Here is a 15759-nt window from a genome sequence, read left to right as displayed (position 1 = left end):
ACAAACAGCGGTGACGTTTCACAAATCAGTAGCTGCAAATGTGCATGGTCACCATGAGCTGCAGGACCGACCAGGGCATAGAGTCCAGAAAACAAATGAGAAAACAATCAGAAATCAATGCAATGAAATTTACTTCCCTGCAAAATTTAGTATGATAAATAAATGTAATAAAAACATATTTTTTACAGAAAGACTAAAACCTTCTGTTTCCATTTGTCACTGTTGGATAATCATACTGTATTTATACATAAGAAATCGGTGTTATGTCACCTGTGAATGAATACCCCAAGACAGAGAGAAAGACAAACCACGTCTCATAAGAGAATCATTAACTGGAGACAAGCTGAATAGTAAACTTCTGCACAAAATCCTGCGGGAATCTCCATTCTCTCTGCCTTACATAACAGCCCGCCCACAACTGCAGCCTGAACTTCCTGCAAAATTTTAACACACACACACACACACACACACACACACACACACACACACACACACACACACATATAAAGCCACTGTTACCAACAGGCACTAGTTGCTCTTACAACAAGGCAGCTTGCAGGACAGAGAAGAGGCAATGAGCGGCAGGGTGTGGTTTCCAATGCTGGGGCTAGTGGCCTGGCTGTGCTTCCTCAGTCTGGGGCCTGTTCAGGGGGGGAAGGTGCTGGTGATGCCTGCAGATGGGAGCCACTGGCTCAGCTTGAAGATACTGGTGAAGGGGCTCATCCACAGGGGCCATGACGTCCTGGTGCTGGTCCCCGAAAGCAGCATGTTGATGCACGAATCAGAGGACTACAAGACTGAGATGTACCAAGTGTCATTCACCAAAGACGAAATGGATGCAACCCTCCAGCAGCTGAAGGACAGTCTGTTCCTCAATCCACCAGATTGGAGAGATTATTTTGTCAATATAAAGCGTTTTGTCAACTTTACCTCGCTTCATTTGAGAGGTTGTGAGAGTTTGCTACACAACCAGCCTCTAATGAGTCGAATGAAGGGCATGGGCTTCGATATCGTGCTTACAGACCCCTTCATACCGTGCGGCGCCATTGTGGGACATATCTTTTCCATTCCAGTTGTTAACTTCCTGCGTGGTCTTCCGTGTGAGCTGGATATGAAGGCGAACAAGTGCCCCACTCCTCCTTCATACGTTCCTGTGTTCCACTCTGGTAATACAAACATCATGACGTTCCCGCAGAGAGTCAAAAACATGGCCATGTCTGTTGTGGAGTCCTACTCGTGCAGCTTACTCTTTGGCCACTATGATGAGATGGTCAGCAAGTACTTGGGAAACAACATGGACTACAAGACTCTTCTCAGTCATGGGGCTCTCTGGCTCCTCAGAAATGAATTTACTTTGGATTGGCCCAGACCTCTCTTGCCGAACATGGTCTTAATTGGAGGCATCAACTGTGCAGAGAAGAAGAAGAAAGCTCCCCTGCCAGCGGTGAGTGTGTAAAGAATGTCTGCCAGAGTAAACAAGCATGCAGCACATCTGGTTTCACTTTTGGAGAATCACATATACGTGCTTTTTCTTTAGTCTGACTAAAGCTTACATCTACAAAGAAATCCGGAAAAGCTCCACCAATTGAAGGATTTGTTTAAACAACTGCTCAAATTACTCCTAGTGACGACTTTGTGCAGCGTTCAAACTTGTTTTAGCCCCTTTAAGTGTTTTCAGTTGCATGTCCTGCTAATTCTGATCTCCTTATCCAATGTGTCCAGCAGCAACAGGTAACAACAAACAGGCAACAGGCAAACAAATCCCTCACTGACAAAGTTAGCCACAAATTAATGAATATAGTGGAGATACTAAATATGTGTTTCACTGGAGTGGGTTGAGACCAAAATCAGAGCTAAAAGGAGAGTGATTCACCTCACAGCCACAAACACGACTCCTCGTGAGTCCTTATGTTGCCACAGATCTGCTTGATGTGTAAATAGGTAACTGTTTGATAACGTGATGGCGTTATGACGGGAGATTCAGTGTGTGATATCTGATCCAGGACACACTGCTGCTGGACTAGGGTCAATCTTATCTAAGAAAAGAAGAAGAGGGAGGGGCCCTTTTGTTTTGACATCTACCAAGTACTCCTTATGAAAGAAAAAGATTTGCTGGAATAGGCACAAATACGATTCTAAGATTACTCCATTGAGTGGATCTATGCTGAAACCACATTGATCAGATTCAGCTTTATTTGTCACTTCCATAGTACACGTGACAGCTTACATGGGAGTGAAGTGCTGTACTACTACAAATCAGGGTGCAGGTCACATATAGTACTACAAATATAATACATATAATGAGACAGATTAAGACACATTATCCATGTTACATAAAAAAGTTAAGAAAGAAGTAATAAAATAAAAAGAGAGCTGCGTTAAATGAATTCCCCTGTGTATATTTAAGAATAATGAATGACAGAAGATGATACAGAAAGAATAACAACCTTAAACATCAAGCTTGTGCATTGGTCTCTGGCCACTAGATTACCTGTTATTAAGAACATACGACTAACTTGGTATTTCTGACATCTTTTGAGTGACTTTTTGTGTCTTCTTCCACCTCCCTGCAGGACTTGGAGGAGTTTGTCGAAGGCTCAGGAGACGATGGATTTATTGTTTTCACTCTGGGCTCAATGGTGCCCGACATGCCCGAGGACAAGGCTCAACACTTCTTAGACGCTTTTCGGCAGATTCCTCAAAGGGTAACAATAAAGCTCATAGATGAAATCACGCTTCTTAGATTCAACAGCTCTCCTTTATCAGCTTTACCTCAACGATAACCCTCTTTGTGTGTAAAGTTTTCCAAGCACCTAGAACAAACATTTACACATTGGCCAACTTGAGATTTTCTAAAACGAGGCTCTAATCTGGTTGAACCGTAAGACTTTGTCCCCTGCCTTGCCTCACGCTCCATTTCAAAGTTTCGGGCACATTAAGAGATATTATTTATGTTGCAGGTTGTGTGGCGATACGCCGGAGTCCCTCCTGAGGGTGTGCCCAAAAACGTCAGACTGATGAAGTGGCTACCTCAGAGAGATCTCCTTGGTGTGTTTAGTTTTATCCAGAATGTATTTTTTTTCCTTTTTGAAAATCTTTTGATACATTTTTGGAGTTTAATTTTAAAAAGACATTTACATTATTGTATATTATGACATATGGCATTGACCTTTAACTTAAAATGTGACTTTTCCTCTGCTCCTCAGCTCATCCCAAGGCTAAACTCTTCATCACGCATGGAGGGAGCCACAGTGTCTACGAGGGGATCTGTAACGCTGTGCCCATGTTGATGTTTCCGCTGTTTGCAGAGCAGGGAGACAACGGCCTTCGCATGGTGACGCGCGGTGTCGCAGAGACACTCAATATATTTGACCTGACCAGTGACAAACTATTGGCTGCAGTAAATAAAATCCTCCAAAATAAAAGGTAAGACCACAACATGTTAATTAGGGAGAACAACCACTCAGGTGAAAATATGCTTCTTGGTGCACACACAAAATGTTCTGATGCACACAGAAAGATTTCTAGTGCACACAAAGCTTTCTGGTGCAAACACAAAAAAAATGTTGGTGCACACACAAAGCTCCTTGGTGCACACACAACACTTTCTGGTGTGCACTGGAAACTTTTGTGTGTATATAAAAAAACAATTGTGTCCCCTTGTATCTTCAGCCAGACATGAATCTTTTACATCACTACTTAGTACAGTAAATAAATTGATGAATGATAATCACAAAGTGGAGATCATACTTTTGACTTTTTACTTCCACTCCTCCCCAGTTACAAAGAGAAGATAGCGGAGCTGTCTCAGATACACCAGGACCGTCCCGTTGCGCCTCTGGACCTGGCTGTCTTCTGGACCGAGTTCGTCATTAGACACAAAGGAGCAGCGCACCTGAGAGTAGCTGCACACGACCTGAACTGGATTCAGCTCCACAGCCTGGACGTCATTGGCTTTATTCTCCTCATCCTCCTGACTGTTCTGTGGGTGACACTGAAATGCTGTTTGTTCTGCACCCGCAGGTGTTTCAGAAGAGGGACTGCAAAGACAAAATCAGAGTAGTTTATTTGGTTTAAAAAAGAATCTGTGATGAAGTGAATGATAGACGTTAAATCGCGCCTGTGAGGTTTCACACTGATGAACAGCATGAGTGTTTTTCTTATGTGTGTGTTTGTAAAGTCTCAACCAAAGTGCTGGGACTACACGTTGAGGTCTGCTGTACAGACCTCTCCTGTTTTACTTGACATTTATCGACAGGAAGGCAAAGTATTTAAAACCCAAATTCATACCACCTGCAACCCACTGTGTCAAACCAGACGTCCATCTCCTCTGCATTGGTCTACTGGTTCTTTTTGAGCACCAAGCATCATATTCCCTGTACTGTGAATACCAGCTCCGCCAGTGTGCTGTACACTGTTCTGTCTGACTGTGTGTGAGGAACAAATAACCTCCATCAGGGTGCACACACACGACAGTTACTTGCATTCTGTAACAAACACTAACCTTTCAGTTGCATCGCTAGAATAAGTGCCAAATTGAGAAAATTATAAGTCATGAGAATTGTATTGAGTTATTCTCCACACGACTCAGTGCTGAGCAATAAGAGGAGCAAACATGTTCCACTTCACAATAAAAGTTGAATGGGCTGAATTTTTTTGACATCGTGCTTCTGTACCTGGTAACAGGGATCTCTATAATTGCAATGTACAGCCATCATCATAAACACTGACAGGTATTGATTTAGACACTAACATGCTTCTATCTAGTGGACAGTAGAAATAATATACAACTCTGTATCGAGCTTTTTAGCTTCCTTCTAAAACTATTTCTTCCCTTTTTGTTTTTTAGGTTAAATAACTCTCAAGGAAGAAAACACACATTTTGTGGTATTCTAATCTTCGGAGTCCCGTCCTGACGTTTTTAAAACCATACATATTAATATATATTCATGAAAGATATTATACCATATTTGTGTTAATTGATGTTGAACCTCCTCCTGTTTCATTGTTGAAAACTCCCTGTCTGAATATTCTGCCTCATCTCTTCCCCTTTACTCTTAAACTCACCTTACAATGCCCTTTACCCTTATCTTAAGTTGATCAAACCTGGAAGCCCCTTCCTGCCCCTCTGTTTATTTGACCCTTGAGGCTCTGAGACTGTAAATCCCCTCTTCTTCCTTCCCCTTTGTAATCACAGCACAATGTCTGTACCCATTGATCACGGCTACATTTGCATACAGCCTGATCACCGCCCTGTCCTTCACTCTGGGACGGTTCACGGTCTCAGATCCATTCAGCACAACAGACTCACCCTATTCTGGAATACTGATAAAATCACACCTCTACAGCCAACTCTGTTCTTTTTTATAATCTTCAACACTCTCGATTATAATGCTTTGAGAGTGCTTACTTCTTTGTTGTAAGTAAAAAATACATTAACTATCAAGAGCTTATATTAATGTCTTAAATAATCACTAATCCTTCCCCAGGTGTTGCACCAGGGTCCTGAAATCCACAAAGGACACCGGACAGGTCTGCTGGAGATGTGTGTCCGGTCTCCAGAGTAAAATACATCTAAACATTGAAGTCTGTCTTTTGAAAAAAGGTCAAATTCATTATTACGGCTGGGAAAGAACACGGCACAGAAGTAAGAACATTATGTTTGTGTGTGTGAGGTGGAGAGATCTTTTTCATTGTGGTTAATGTGACCACGTTTCCACTTGAGCATTAACCTCCTTCCATGAATCTCTTCCATTAGATTCAAATAGATAAAGAATCATCAAGCATGAGTTTAAACACTGCATCCCAAATTAAAATCATGTAGTAACTTGACAGTTTCAACTGGTTATGGTAAAGGGGTCTCACTCTTGCAGGAAACAACATCTTTGTGCGGTGTTTTTGACACCTACTCACAGTTTCCTTTGTGCGAGTTGGAAGGTAGTGGCGGTGGGGTGTGCAGCCCCCGTCTGACAGTTCAGCTTTTACCTCTGCACAGGGACAATGATTCAAATCTTCTGCATCATATTTTTCTTTCAGTTGTTCTCTCTAAATGGTAAGATCATTCAATTTCTAAATTATTGTTTTCAGGGATCATAGCTGATTTTAACAAACCTTTTAATGTCTAGATTTTTATTCATCCTATAATAATTATGATAATAATTTGATGGCTGGGGATTTAGTATTTTGGAATCTGTGTATTCATTTGCCCACTTTCTTCATATCAGGGGCGACTGAGAGCAGCATCTTCGGTGGTAAAGTTTCAAAGCCTCATTCCAGACCCTACATGGCATCGCTCCAGTTTAATGGACACCACTCATGTGGCGGGATCCTCGTCCGGGACGACTTCGTTCTGACATCAGCTCACTGCAAACGGTGAGTGTACTTTGGACCAATTTTCCATCACAGATAACTTTTAGTTAGTCAGAGGTGTACATAATTAATTATGTAATTTACAAAGGAGTTGCTGGTGATTACTTTACAAATGACAAACATACATGTTGTGTAAATCATATTATTACATACATGCGTGTGTCTGTCATAACTTATGGTTTTAAATAATAAATGGAATTTGTCCTCCACCGTTAATACCTTTTATAATTTAATTTGTTTCAATGGTAGACTTCACCTTCAGTGTTTTAGTCCCTTTAATGGTTTCTCATTTTCTTTTTAATTGTTTGCCTTTTTCATTTTTAACTTGAAGCACCTGAAATCTATATAAATAAAGTGTATTATTATTTAACTATGTAATCATGATAACTTCATAATAACTTAATATAATATTTTGTCCCCCGGTTTGACAGCCCTGAGACGATGGTGGTGGTGCTCGGCGCACACAACATAAGCAAGAAAGAAAAAACTCAGCAGCATCTCGAAGTAGCAGATTACTTCCCACATCCAAAGTACAACGGACATGTTTATGATATTATGCTACTCAAGGTAAAACTGTGTAAAAGTCCCTATCAAAGTTGATCTTAAGTGTTAAAACCGAAATCAGTGTCTCTTTAAAAGCATTTTGTAGCTTTTAGCATCATGGTGCAAGTTTCATTTTGTCACCCTGTCTCATGTTGGGTTTAAGACTTTCACACATTTGCACTGAAGCGGGTGAGGATGTGGGGGTGACGCACTTTACTTAAAAACTCAGTGTTGCATGAAGAGGATATAAACCACTCAGGGCTACACACACAATGTCTAGTCCAACAGAAGCTTTCATAATCTTTAAAGGCACAATAAATAATGATGCTCTGTTTTCTTACAGTTAAAAACCAAAGCAAAACTGAACAAATATGTGAAGCCCATTGGATTACCTAAGAAACACGGGAAAACCCCCGCCAATGTAGCATGTGTCGTTGCTGGCTGGGGCCAAAGAGCAGCCGAGGGGCCTGCCTCACATGTACTGAGGGAAACCACGGAGAAGATTCAATTCGGCATGGAATGCGAATATATCTGGCAGAAATACTTCAATAATAATCACATGATATGCACCAAGTTTGACAAAAAGAAGGGAGGAATTTGCCAGGTAATTGAACAGAATACAACAATAATGCAACGATACAAAATGTCACAAATTATTTCTTTAATTCATTAAGAGCAACCTTTCCACAATCAAGTGTTTCTGTTGCCTTTTCCGTGCAGGGGGATTCTGGCGGACCGCTGATCTGCAACAGCAAACCTCAGGGTATCACAGCTTTTACTGTCGAGAAGGACTGCGACAATCCCAAGTATCCCCATGTCTTCATGAACCTACATTTCTTTCTTCCCTGGATCAAGAAAACCATGCAGGGGTAGGGGAATGTTATATGAGCCACTATTCAGAGGCCAAGACGTTATCCCTTTCTTCACTTGATTATTAACGCAGCTTAATAAAGCAAAATTCAAATTAATTTAGCTTGAAAAAGGAAACTGGTATATGTGAATGTTTTGCAGAGGTATGAAAAAAATTAAATAAAATCACAGCTGCTTGTATTAAAGAGAAGAAGAATTTTTGGAATATATTCAACCTAACATCTTGCTGTACAGTTATAGAATGTGCCTGTGTCCTTTCATTCATTGCTCGAGCTCGTCTTTGCATTCCTGCAACTTCCTTTTTGAAAAATCCTTGTGCAGGTTTTGTCAACTATGTACATATTCTTTTCTTTAACTCATTTAAAAACTCTATTTTCATTAGCATAGGTCTGAGTCATTTCTGGGTGAAAGTGTGTGTAAGACTGAATGGCGTGAAGGAGAAATGGCGGTGTAGCAGACGAGGGCAGATATCGAAAGTATTTCAGTTAGTGTGGTGGTTGTGGTGGAGAAGCCCACACACGCACTCTGAATAAACCCCCCAGGCCACTGCTGCAGCGCTCATTGCTTGTCAGTCATAGTGCAAACTTTTGAAGTTGAAGCGTTTTCTGTCAGTGAAACCCGTCATCTGCAGAGAGAGGAAACAAAATGTTTAGAAGAAACAGCTCACCTTAAAATTACATCTCAGTCCTCATTAAGTCAGTTTCTAAAATAAATAAAGTCTGAAAACTCACCTGACTTGGATCTCTTGTGAAATATCTCTTTTCTATAACCTGTTTAGGGAGAGGTGAAGAGTTTTTGAGTTAAACTTGACAAAAAAAACTTGTTCAGATCAATTAAATGTCAGAACCAGGTTACAAAATACGTGTTTTGAAAAGTTATTATTATTTAACTTTGGTAAACCTTTAAACTAGACCAAGATGATGAAGTCATAGTTGATATTTAGGAATATTTTGAACAGTAATATTCACTTCGACATTCACTTCACCAACTAAAAGTATTGGTCTACCCTCAATATAACACCATCATTAGAGCAAAGCATCATCATCACATTATTATACACAGCACATGCACAGTATAAACAATATTTAACTTTACATACCGTGTATATTGTAAAGGAAGTTTCTATACAGCTGTGTGTCACATTAAAGAACTCTCACCTTGTCAAAGAACCTGCTCAGCTTCACTGCATTCGATGTGCCAGCAGCCAGGTATCTGGGGTTAGTGCAGTCCTGGGAAAACAACATTACACATCAGCAACAGGCTTAGTTCAGATTGTAATGATGGCATAGACATTTCTGATGGGAATTTGGAATGCACTGCTGTCTGCTGAGACTTCCACTAGGTGTCACCAAAATCCCTCAAATTTTCAAATAATACACAGAGAAGCATATTTTGGTGACCGAGTATTAGTTATGTTTTAACAATGTTCTTGTGGAACATTTGTGGCCTTTTTGGTGTGGTTTTTATAAAATTCTGAACTGTCAAAATATCACTTAACTTACCGAAATCTCGACACAACAGTTACTTGCATTCTGTATCAAACACTAACCTTTCAGTTACATTGCTAGAAGAAGTGCTGACGATAATGTTGGAAATTTTCTTTGCAAAAATTGAGAAAATTATAAGTCATGAGAATTGTATTGAGTTCTTCTCCACACGACTCAGTGCTGAGCAACAAGAGGCGCCAACATCTTCCACTTCACAATAAAAGTTGAATGGGCTGAATTTTTTTGACATCGTGCTTCTGTACCTGGTAACAGGGATCTCTATTATTGCAATTTATAGCCATCATCATAAACACTGACAGGTATTGATTTAGACACTAACATGCTTCTATCTAGTGGACAGTAGAAATAATATACAACTCTGTATCGAGCTTTTTAGCTTCCTTCTAAAACTATTTCTTCCCTTTTTGTTTTTTAGGTTAAATAACCCTCAGGGAAAAAAACACACATTTAGTGGTATTCTAATCTTTGGAGTCCCGTCCTGACTAACGTTTTTATATACCATAAATATCAATATATATTCATGAAAGATATTATCCCATATTTGTGTTAATTGATGTTGAACCTCCTCCTGTTTCATTGTTGACAACTCCTGTCTGAATATTCTGCCTCATCTCTTCCCCTTTACTCTTAAACTCACCTTACAATGCCCTTTACCCTTATCTTAAGTTGATCAAACCTGGAAGCCCCTTCCTGCCCCCTGTTTATTTGACCCTTGAGGCTCCGAGACTGTAAATCCCCTCTTCTTCCTTCCCCTTTGTAATCACAGCACAATGTCTGTACCCATTGATCACGGCTACATTTGCATACAGCCTGATCACCGCCCTGTCCTTCACTCTGGGACGGTTCACGGTTTCAGATCCATTCAGCACAACAGACTCACCCTATTCTGGAATACTGATAAAATCACACCTCTACAGCCAACTCTGGAACTGGTTGATTTTTCTTCAACACTCTCGATTATAAAAAGACACTTAAGTGTGAAGGGTTACACGGACACGAAGACTAGAAGTGTGTGACCTTGTGATTTAAGGCATTCAACTCCTCACTAGAATTCTGGTTTCAGTAAATGCTTACTTCTTTGTTGTAAGTAAAAAATACATTAACTATCAAGAGCTTATATTAATGGCTTAAATAATCACTAATCCTTCCCCAGGTGTCGCACCAGGGTCCTGAAATCCACAAAGGACACCGGACAGGTCTGCTGGAGATGTGTGTCCGGTCTCCAGAGTAAAATACTTCTAAACATTTAAGTCTGTTTTTGAAAAAAGATCAAATTCATTTCGGCTGGGAAAGAACACGGCATAGAAGTAAGAACATTATGTTTGTGTGTGTGAGGTGGAGAGATCTTTTTCATTGTGGTTAATGTGACCACGTTTCCACTTGAGCATTAACCTCCTTCCATGAATCTCTTCCATTAGATCAAGCATGAGTTTAAACACTACGTCCCAAATTAAAATCATGTTGTAACTTGACAGTTTCAACTGGTTATGGTAAAGGGGTCTCACTCTTGCAGGAAACAACATCTTTGTGCGGTGTGTTTGACACCTACTCACAGTTTCCTTTGTGCGAGTTGGAAGGTAGTGGCGGTGGGGTGTGCAGCCCCCGTCTGACAGTTCAGCTTTTACCTCTGCACAGGGACAATGATTCAAATCTTCTGCATCATATTTTTCTTTCAGTTGTTCTCTCTAAATGGTAAGATCATTCAATTTCTAAATTATTGCTGGAAGAAACTTAATCATTTGCAAATAATATACATAGCTGATTTTAACAAACCTTTTAATGTCTAGATTTTTATTCATCCTATAATAATTATGATAATAATTTGATGGCTGGGGATTTAGTATTTTGGAATCTGTGTATTCATTTGCCCACTTTCTTCATATCAGGGGCGACTGAGAGCAGCATCTTCGGTGGTAAAGTTTCAAAGCCTCACTCCAGACCCTACATGGCATCGCTCCAGTGTAATGGACACCACTCATGTGGCGGGATCCTCGTCCGGGACGACTTTGTTCTGACATCAGCTCACTGCAAATGGTGAGTGTACTTTGGACCAATTTTCCATCACAGATAACTTTTAGTTACAGGTACAAGTCAGAGGTGTACATAATTAATTATGTAATTTACAAAGGAGTTGCTGGTGATTACTTTTCAAATGACAAACATACATGTTGTGTAAATCATATTATTACATACATGCGTGTCTGTCATAACTTATGGTTTTAAATAATAAATGGAATTTGTCCTCCACCGTTAATACCTTTTATAATTTAATTTGTTTTAATGGTAGACTTCACCTTCAGTGTTTTAGTCCCTTTAATGGTTTCTCATTTTCTTTTTAATTGTTTGCCTTTTTCATTTTTAAGTTGAAGCACCTTAAATCTATATCAATAAAGTGTATTATTATTTAACTATGTAATCATGATAACTTCATAATAACTTAATATATTTTGTCCCCCGGTTTGACAGCCCTGAGACGATGATGGTGGTGCTCGGCGCACACAACATAAGCAAGAAAGAAAAAACTCAGCAGTATCTCGAAGTAGCAGATTACTTCCCACATCCAAAGTACAACGGACATGTTTATGATATTATGCTACTCAAGGTAAAACTGTGTAAAAGTCCATATCAAAGTTGATCTTAAGTGTTAAAACCGAAATCAGTGTCTCTTTAAAAGCATTTTGTAGCTTTTAGCATCATGGTGCAAGTTTCATTTTGTCACCCTGTCTCATGTTGGGTTTAAGACTTTCACACATTTGCACTGAAGCGGGTGAGGATGTGGGGGTGACGCACTTTACTTAAAAACTCAGTGTTGCATGAAGAGGATATAAACCACTCAGGGCTACACACACAATGTCTAGTCCAACAGAAGCTTTCATAATCTTTAAAGGCACAATAAATAATGATGCTCTGTTTTCTTACAGTTAAAAACCAAAGCAAAACTGAACAAATATGTGAAGCCCATTGGATTACCTAAGAAACACGGGAAAACCCCCGCCAATGTAGCATGTGTTGTTGCTGGCTGGGGCCAAAGAGCAGCCAAGGGGCCTGCCTCACATGTACTGAGGGAAACCACGGAGAAGATTCAATTCGGCAAGGAATGCAAAAATATCTGGAAGGAAAACTTCAATCATGATCAAATGATATGCACCAAGTTTGACAAAAAGAAGGGAGGAATTTGCCAGGTGATTGAACAGAATACAACAATAATGCAACGATACAAAATGTCACAAATTATTTCTTTAATTCATTAAGAGCAACCTTTCCACAATCAAGTGTTTCTGTTGCCTTTTCCGTGCAGGGGGATTCTGGCGGACCGCTGATCTGCAACAGCAAACCTCAGGGTATCACAGCTTTTACTCGCAAGGAGGACTGCGACAATCCCAAGTATCCCCATGTCTTCATGAACCTACATTTCTTTCTTCCCTGGATCAATCAAACCATGCAGGGGTAGGGGAATGTTATATGAGCCACTATTCAGAGGCCAAGACGTTATCCCTTTCTTCACTTGATTATTAACGCAGCTTAATAAAGCAAAATTCAAATTAATTTAGCTTGAAACTGGTATATGTGAATGTTTTGCAGGGGTATGAAAAAAAAAAATCACAGTTGCTTTTATTAAAAAGAAGAAGAATTTTGGGAATATATTCAACCTAACATCTTGCTGTACAGTTATAGAATGTGCCTGTGTCCTTTCATTCATTGCTCGAGCTCGTCTTTGCATTCCTGCAACTTCCTTTTTGAAAAATCCTTGTGCAAGTTTTGTCAACTATGTACATATTTTTTTCTTTAACTCATTTAAAAACTCTATTTTCATTAGCATAGGTCTGAGTCATTTCTGGGTGAAAGTGTGTGTAAGACTGAATGGCGTGAAGGAGAAATGGCGGTGTAGCAGACGAGGGCAGATATCGAAAGTATTTCAGTTAGTGTGGTGGTTGTGGTGGAGAAGCCCACACACGCACTCTGAATAAACCCCCCAGGCCACTGCTGCAGCGCTCATTGCTTGTCAGTCATAGTGCAAACTTTTGAAGTTGAAGCGTTTTCTGTCAGTGAAACCCGTCATCTGCAGAGAGAGAGGAAGCGAAATGTTTAGAAGAAACAGCTCACCTTAAAATTACTGAGATGTAATCAATAAAGTCTGAAAACTCACCTGACTTGGATCTCTTGTGAAATATCTCTTTTCTATAACCTGTTAAGGGAGAGGTGAAGAGTTTTTGAGTTAAACTTGACAAAAAAACTTGTTCAGATCAATTAAATGTCAGAACCAGGTTACAAAATACATGTTTTGAAAAGTTATTATTATTTAACTTTGGTAAACCTTTAAACTAGACCAAGATGATGCAGTCATAGTTGATATTTAGGAATATTTTGAACAGTAATATTCACTTCGACATTCACTTCACCAACTAAAAGTATTGGTCTACCCTCAATATAACACCATCATTAGAGCAAAGCATCATCATCACATTATTATACACAGCACATGCACAGTATAAACAATATTTAACTTTACATACCGTGTATATTGTAAAGGAAGTTTCTATACAGCTGTGTGTCACATTAAAGAACTCTCACCTTGTCAAAGAACCTGCTCAGCTTCACTGCATTCGATGTGCCTGCAGCCAGGTATCTGGGGTTAGTGCAGTCCTGGGAAAACAACATTACACATCAGCAACAGGCTTAGTTCAGATTGTAATGATGGCATAGACATTTCTGATGGGAATTTGAAATGCACTGCTGTCTGCTGAAACTTCCACTAGGTGTCACCAAAATCCCTCAAATTTTCAAATAATACATAGAGAAGCATTTTTTGGTGACCGAGTATTAGTTATGTTTTAACAATGTTCTTGTGGAACATTTGTGACCTATGTTCAAATGCCTAAGCGCTGTTATTTTAACACAAAGGTGAAGCCAGCTAAGTAACAGATTTAATATTAGACAGGGCCTTTGGGTCAGAGCTTGTGTGAATGAAGGTTAACCTACCAGATTAATCTCCTCAGCATTGAAGTCTTCGGAGAGAAAGGCTGTTCGGGTGAGAACTTCATTGCGTTTGTTGTCTGCGATCTGGTCAAACTTGGTGCCAATCAGCAGCAAAGGCACTGGGTTCTCAGCAAACTGCTCTCTATCATAGTCACTACTGCAAGGAAAGAAGAAAAAAGAGGGATGTCCCCCAGTGAAAACATTTACAGTTACTTATTGGTTTCTTAATTTTTGATAAACACCCTAAAACACACGTCTGCTTACCCGTTTGAGACAATGACTCCTGTTGGAGACGAATCCTTATTCAAAGCTTCTAGTGACCAGCGGTAAAGGTTCTGAGAGGATTTCTTATTTGTCAAATCATGCACCAGTATAATTCCTAGAATAATCCAGAAAATGAGAGAACATAGATTAATCGTTCCGATTATTTTAGATACTTAAGACATTCGTATCTAATGAAAATTAACTTTACCATTAATTGAATTGTAGAAGACGGCTCTGGTGCTTTTGATGCTGCTGGCACTGCCGATAGATCCTCCGACATCCCACAGCTCAATATAGTAGGTTTTCTCCTCCGGGGTTCCCTCTTTATAGTCTTGAACCTGTCGTTGAAGGAAAATGTCAAACTTTAAATTACATTAATCTGTGGCAAAGCACGGAACTGCACTTTATTTACCATAAATATATATATATATATACTATCAAGTCAGTGTAATGCATGTCTATACTTATACTATACCACTACTTTTGAGATCAAGTATGGGTCCAACTAAAAAGCCTGCGTACCCGAACATCCACCGAGCAACCAACAGTCCATGATGGATTTCCCAACACCTGATTCTGACACAGAAGATGGACCAAGGAGGATTTGCCCACACCTACAGAACACATGCAATATGGTTAGATGACTGATATTATTGGATGGATTATAATATACTCAGGTAATGACTCTTTAACACAAGCACTCACACATTTAGTGAAAATGAAGACAGTGATAACAAGCCTCTAGTGACTGAATACGTTAGTTTAACATAATCGTAGTTTCAGTAAATATATTTATATTTAATATACTATACTGGCAACATATACGAGCAAATGTGTTTGTATGAACTTTAAACTATTAGAGTTTCTCTGTCTTATAGCAAACAGCCTTATTACAAGCTAATGTAGCTAATGTAGCTTAGAGTAGCTTTACAGAGCCACTGGAACAGACTGTTGACAAGAGTTCGGGTTGATACATTTAGGCTTAGAGGAGTGAGAATCACGTCCAACTTATCTCAAACCCAAGTTAATGTTTTACTCAAATAAGCGAACACGTTTGTATAATATTCTGAACTGTCAAAATGTCACTTAACTCACCGGAATCTCCCAAAACTAAAACCTTCACTCTGTCCAGAGAAGCCATCTTTAGCCACAGCGGCGTCCCGGAAGAAAACAGTGGAAAGCCCGCCTTCAACCTCGAATCTGATTGGTTGCAAAAAAATGACCCACC

At 39.7% G+C, this 15759-nt stretch overlaps 4 protein-coding genes across 5 annotated transcripts; 3 read left to right on the top strand and 1 right to left on the bottom strand.

Annotated features, from left to right (window-relative positions):
• The first annotated feature begins 472 nt into the window (after positions 1–472).
• Positions 473–4651, top strand: LOC118119891 (UDP-glucuronosyltransferase). Its single transcript, XM_035174314.2, has 5 exons — positions 473–1444; positions 2574–2705; positions 2961–3048; positions 3207–3426; positions 3781–4651. The coding sequence occupies exons 1-5, from the start codon at positions 575–577 to the stop codon at positions 4061–4063; spliced, it is 1593 nt and encodes a 530-aa protein (XP_035030205.1). The 5' UTR covers positions 473–574; the 3' UTR covers positions 4064–4651.
• A 1244-nt stretch (positions 4652–5895) lies between these two features.
• LOC118119870 (granzyme B) lies at positions 5896–8517 on the top strand. The gene is made up of 5 exons (XM_035174274.2): positions 5896–6052; positions 6225–6372; positions 6801–6936; positions 7256–7516; positions 7633–8517. Exons 1-5 carry the CDS (start codon positions 6001–6003, stop codon positions 7783–7785), a joined length of 750 nt encoding a protein of 249 aa, XP_035030165.2. The 5' UTR covers positions 5896–6000; the 3' UTR covers positions 7786–8517.
• Positions 8128–15734, bottom strand: rabl3 (RAB, member of RAS oncogene family-like 3). 2 transcript variants are annotated; one of them, XM_035174271.1, is made up of 8 exons: positions 15627–15734; positions 15054–15145; positions 14740–14869; positions 14532–14646; positions 14271–14424; positions 8940–9011; positions 8514–8552; positions 8128–8407 (listed from the first exon to the last, which is right to left on the bottom strand). In XM_035174271.1, exons 1-8 carry the CDS (start codon positions 15670–15672, stop codon positions 8351–8353), a joined length of 705 nt encoding a protein of 234 aa, XP_035030162.1. In that variant the 5' UTR covers positions 15673–15734; the 3' UTR covers positions 8128–8350. The 2 variants fall into 2 exon arrangements, with proteins under 2 accessions (XP_035030162.1, XP_035030161.1); XM_035174270.2 differs by lacking the exons at positions 8128–8407; positions 8514–8552; positions 8940–9011 and adding exons at positions 12515–13350; positions 13438–13476; positions 13863–13934.
• On the top strand, positions 10840–13441 carry LOC118119869 (granzyme B(G,H)-like). The gene is made up of 5 exons (XM_035174272.2): positions 10840–10982; positions 11177–11324; positions 11757–11892; positions 12212–12472; positions 12589–13441. The coding sequence occupies exons 1-5, from the start codon at positions 10931–10933 to the stop codon at positions 12739–12741; spliced, it is 750 nt and encodes a 249-aa protein (XP_035030163.2). The 5' UTR covers positions 10840–10930; the 3' UTR covers positions 12742–13441.
• Positions 15735–15759: the final 25 nt, after the last annotated feature.

The sequence above is a fragment of the Hippoglossus stenolepis genome, chromosome 13, assembly GCF_022539355.2.
Source record: "Hippoglossus stenolepis isolate QCI-W04-F060 chromosome 13, HSTE1.2, whole genome shotgun sequence".
Lineage (NCBI taxonomy): Eukaryota > Metazoa > Chordata > Actinopteri > Pleuronectiformes > Pleuronectidae > Hippoglossus > Hippoglossus stenolepis.
This window is presented reverse-complemented; position numbering and strand designations above follow the sequence as displayed.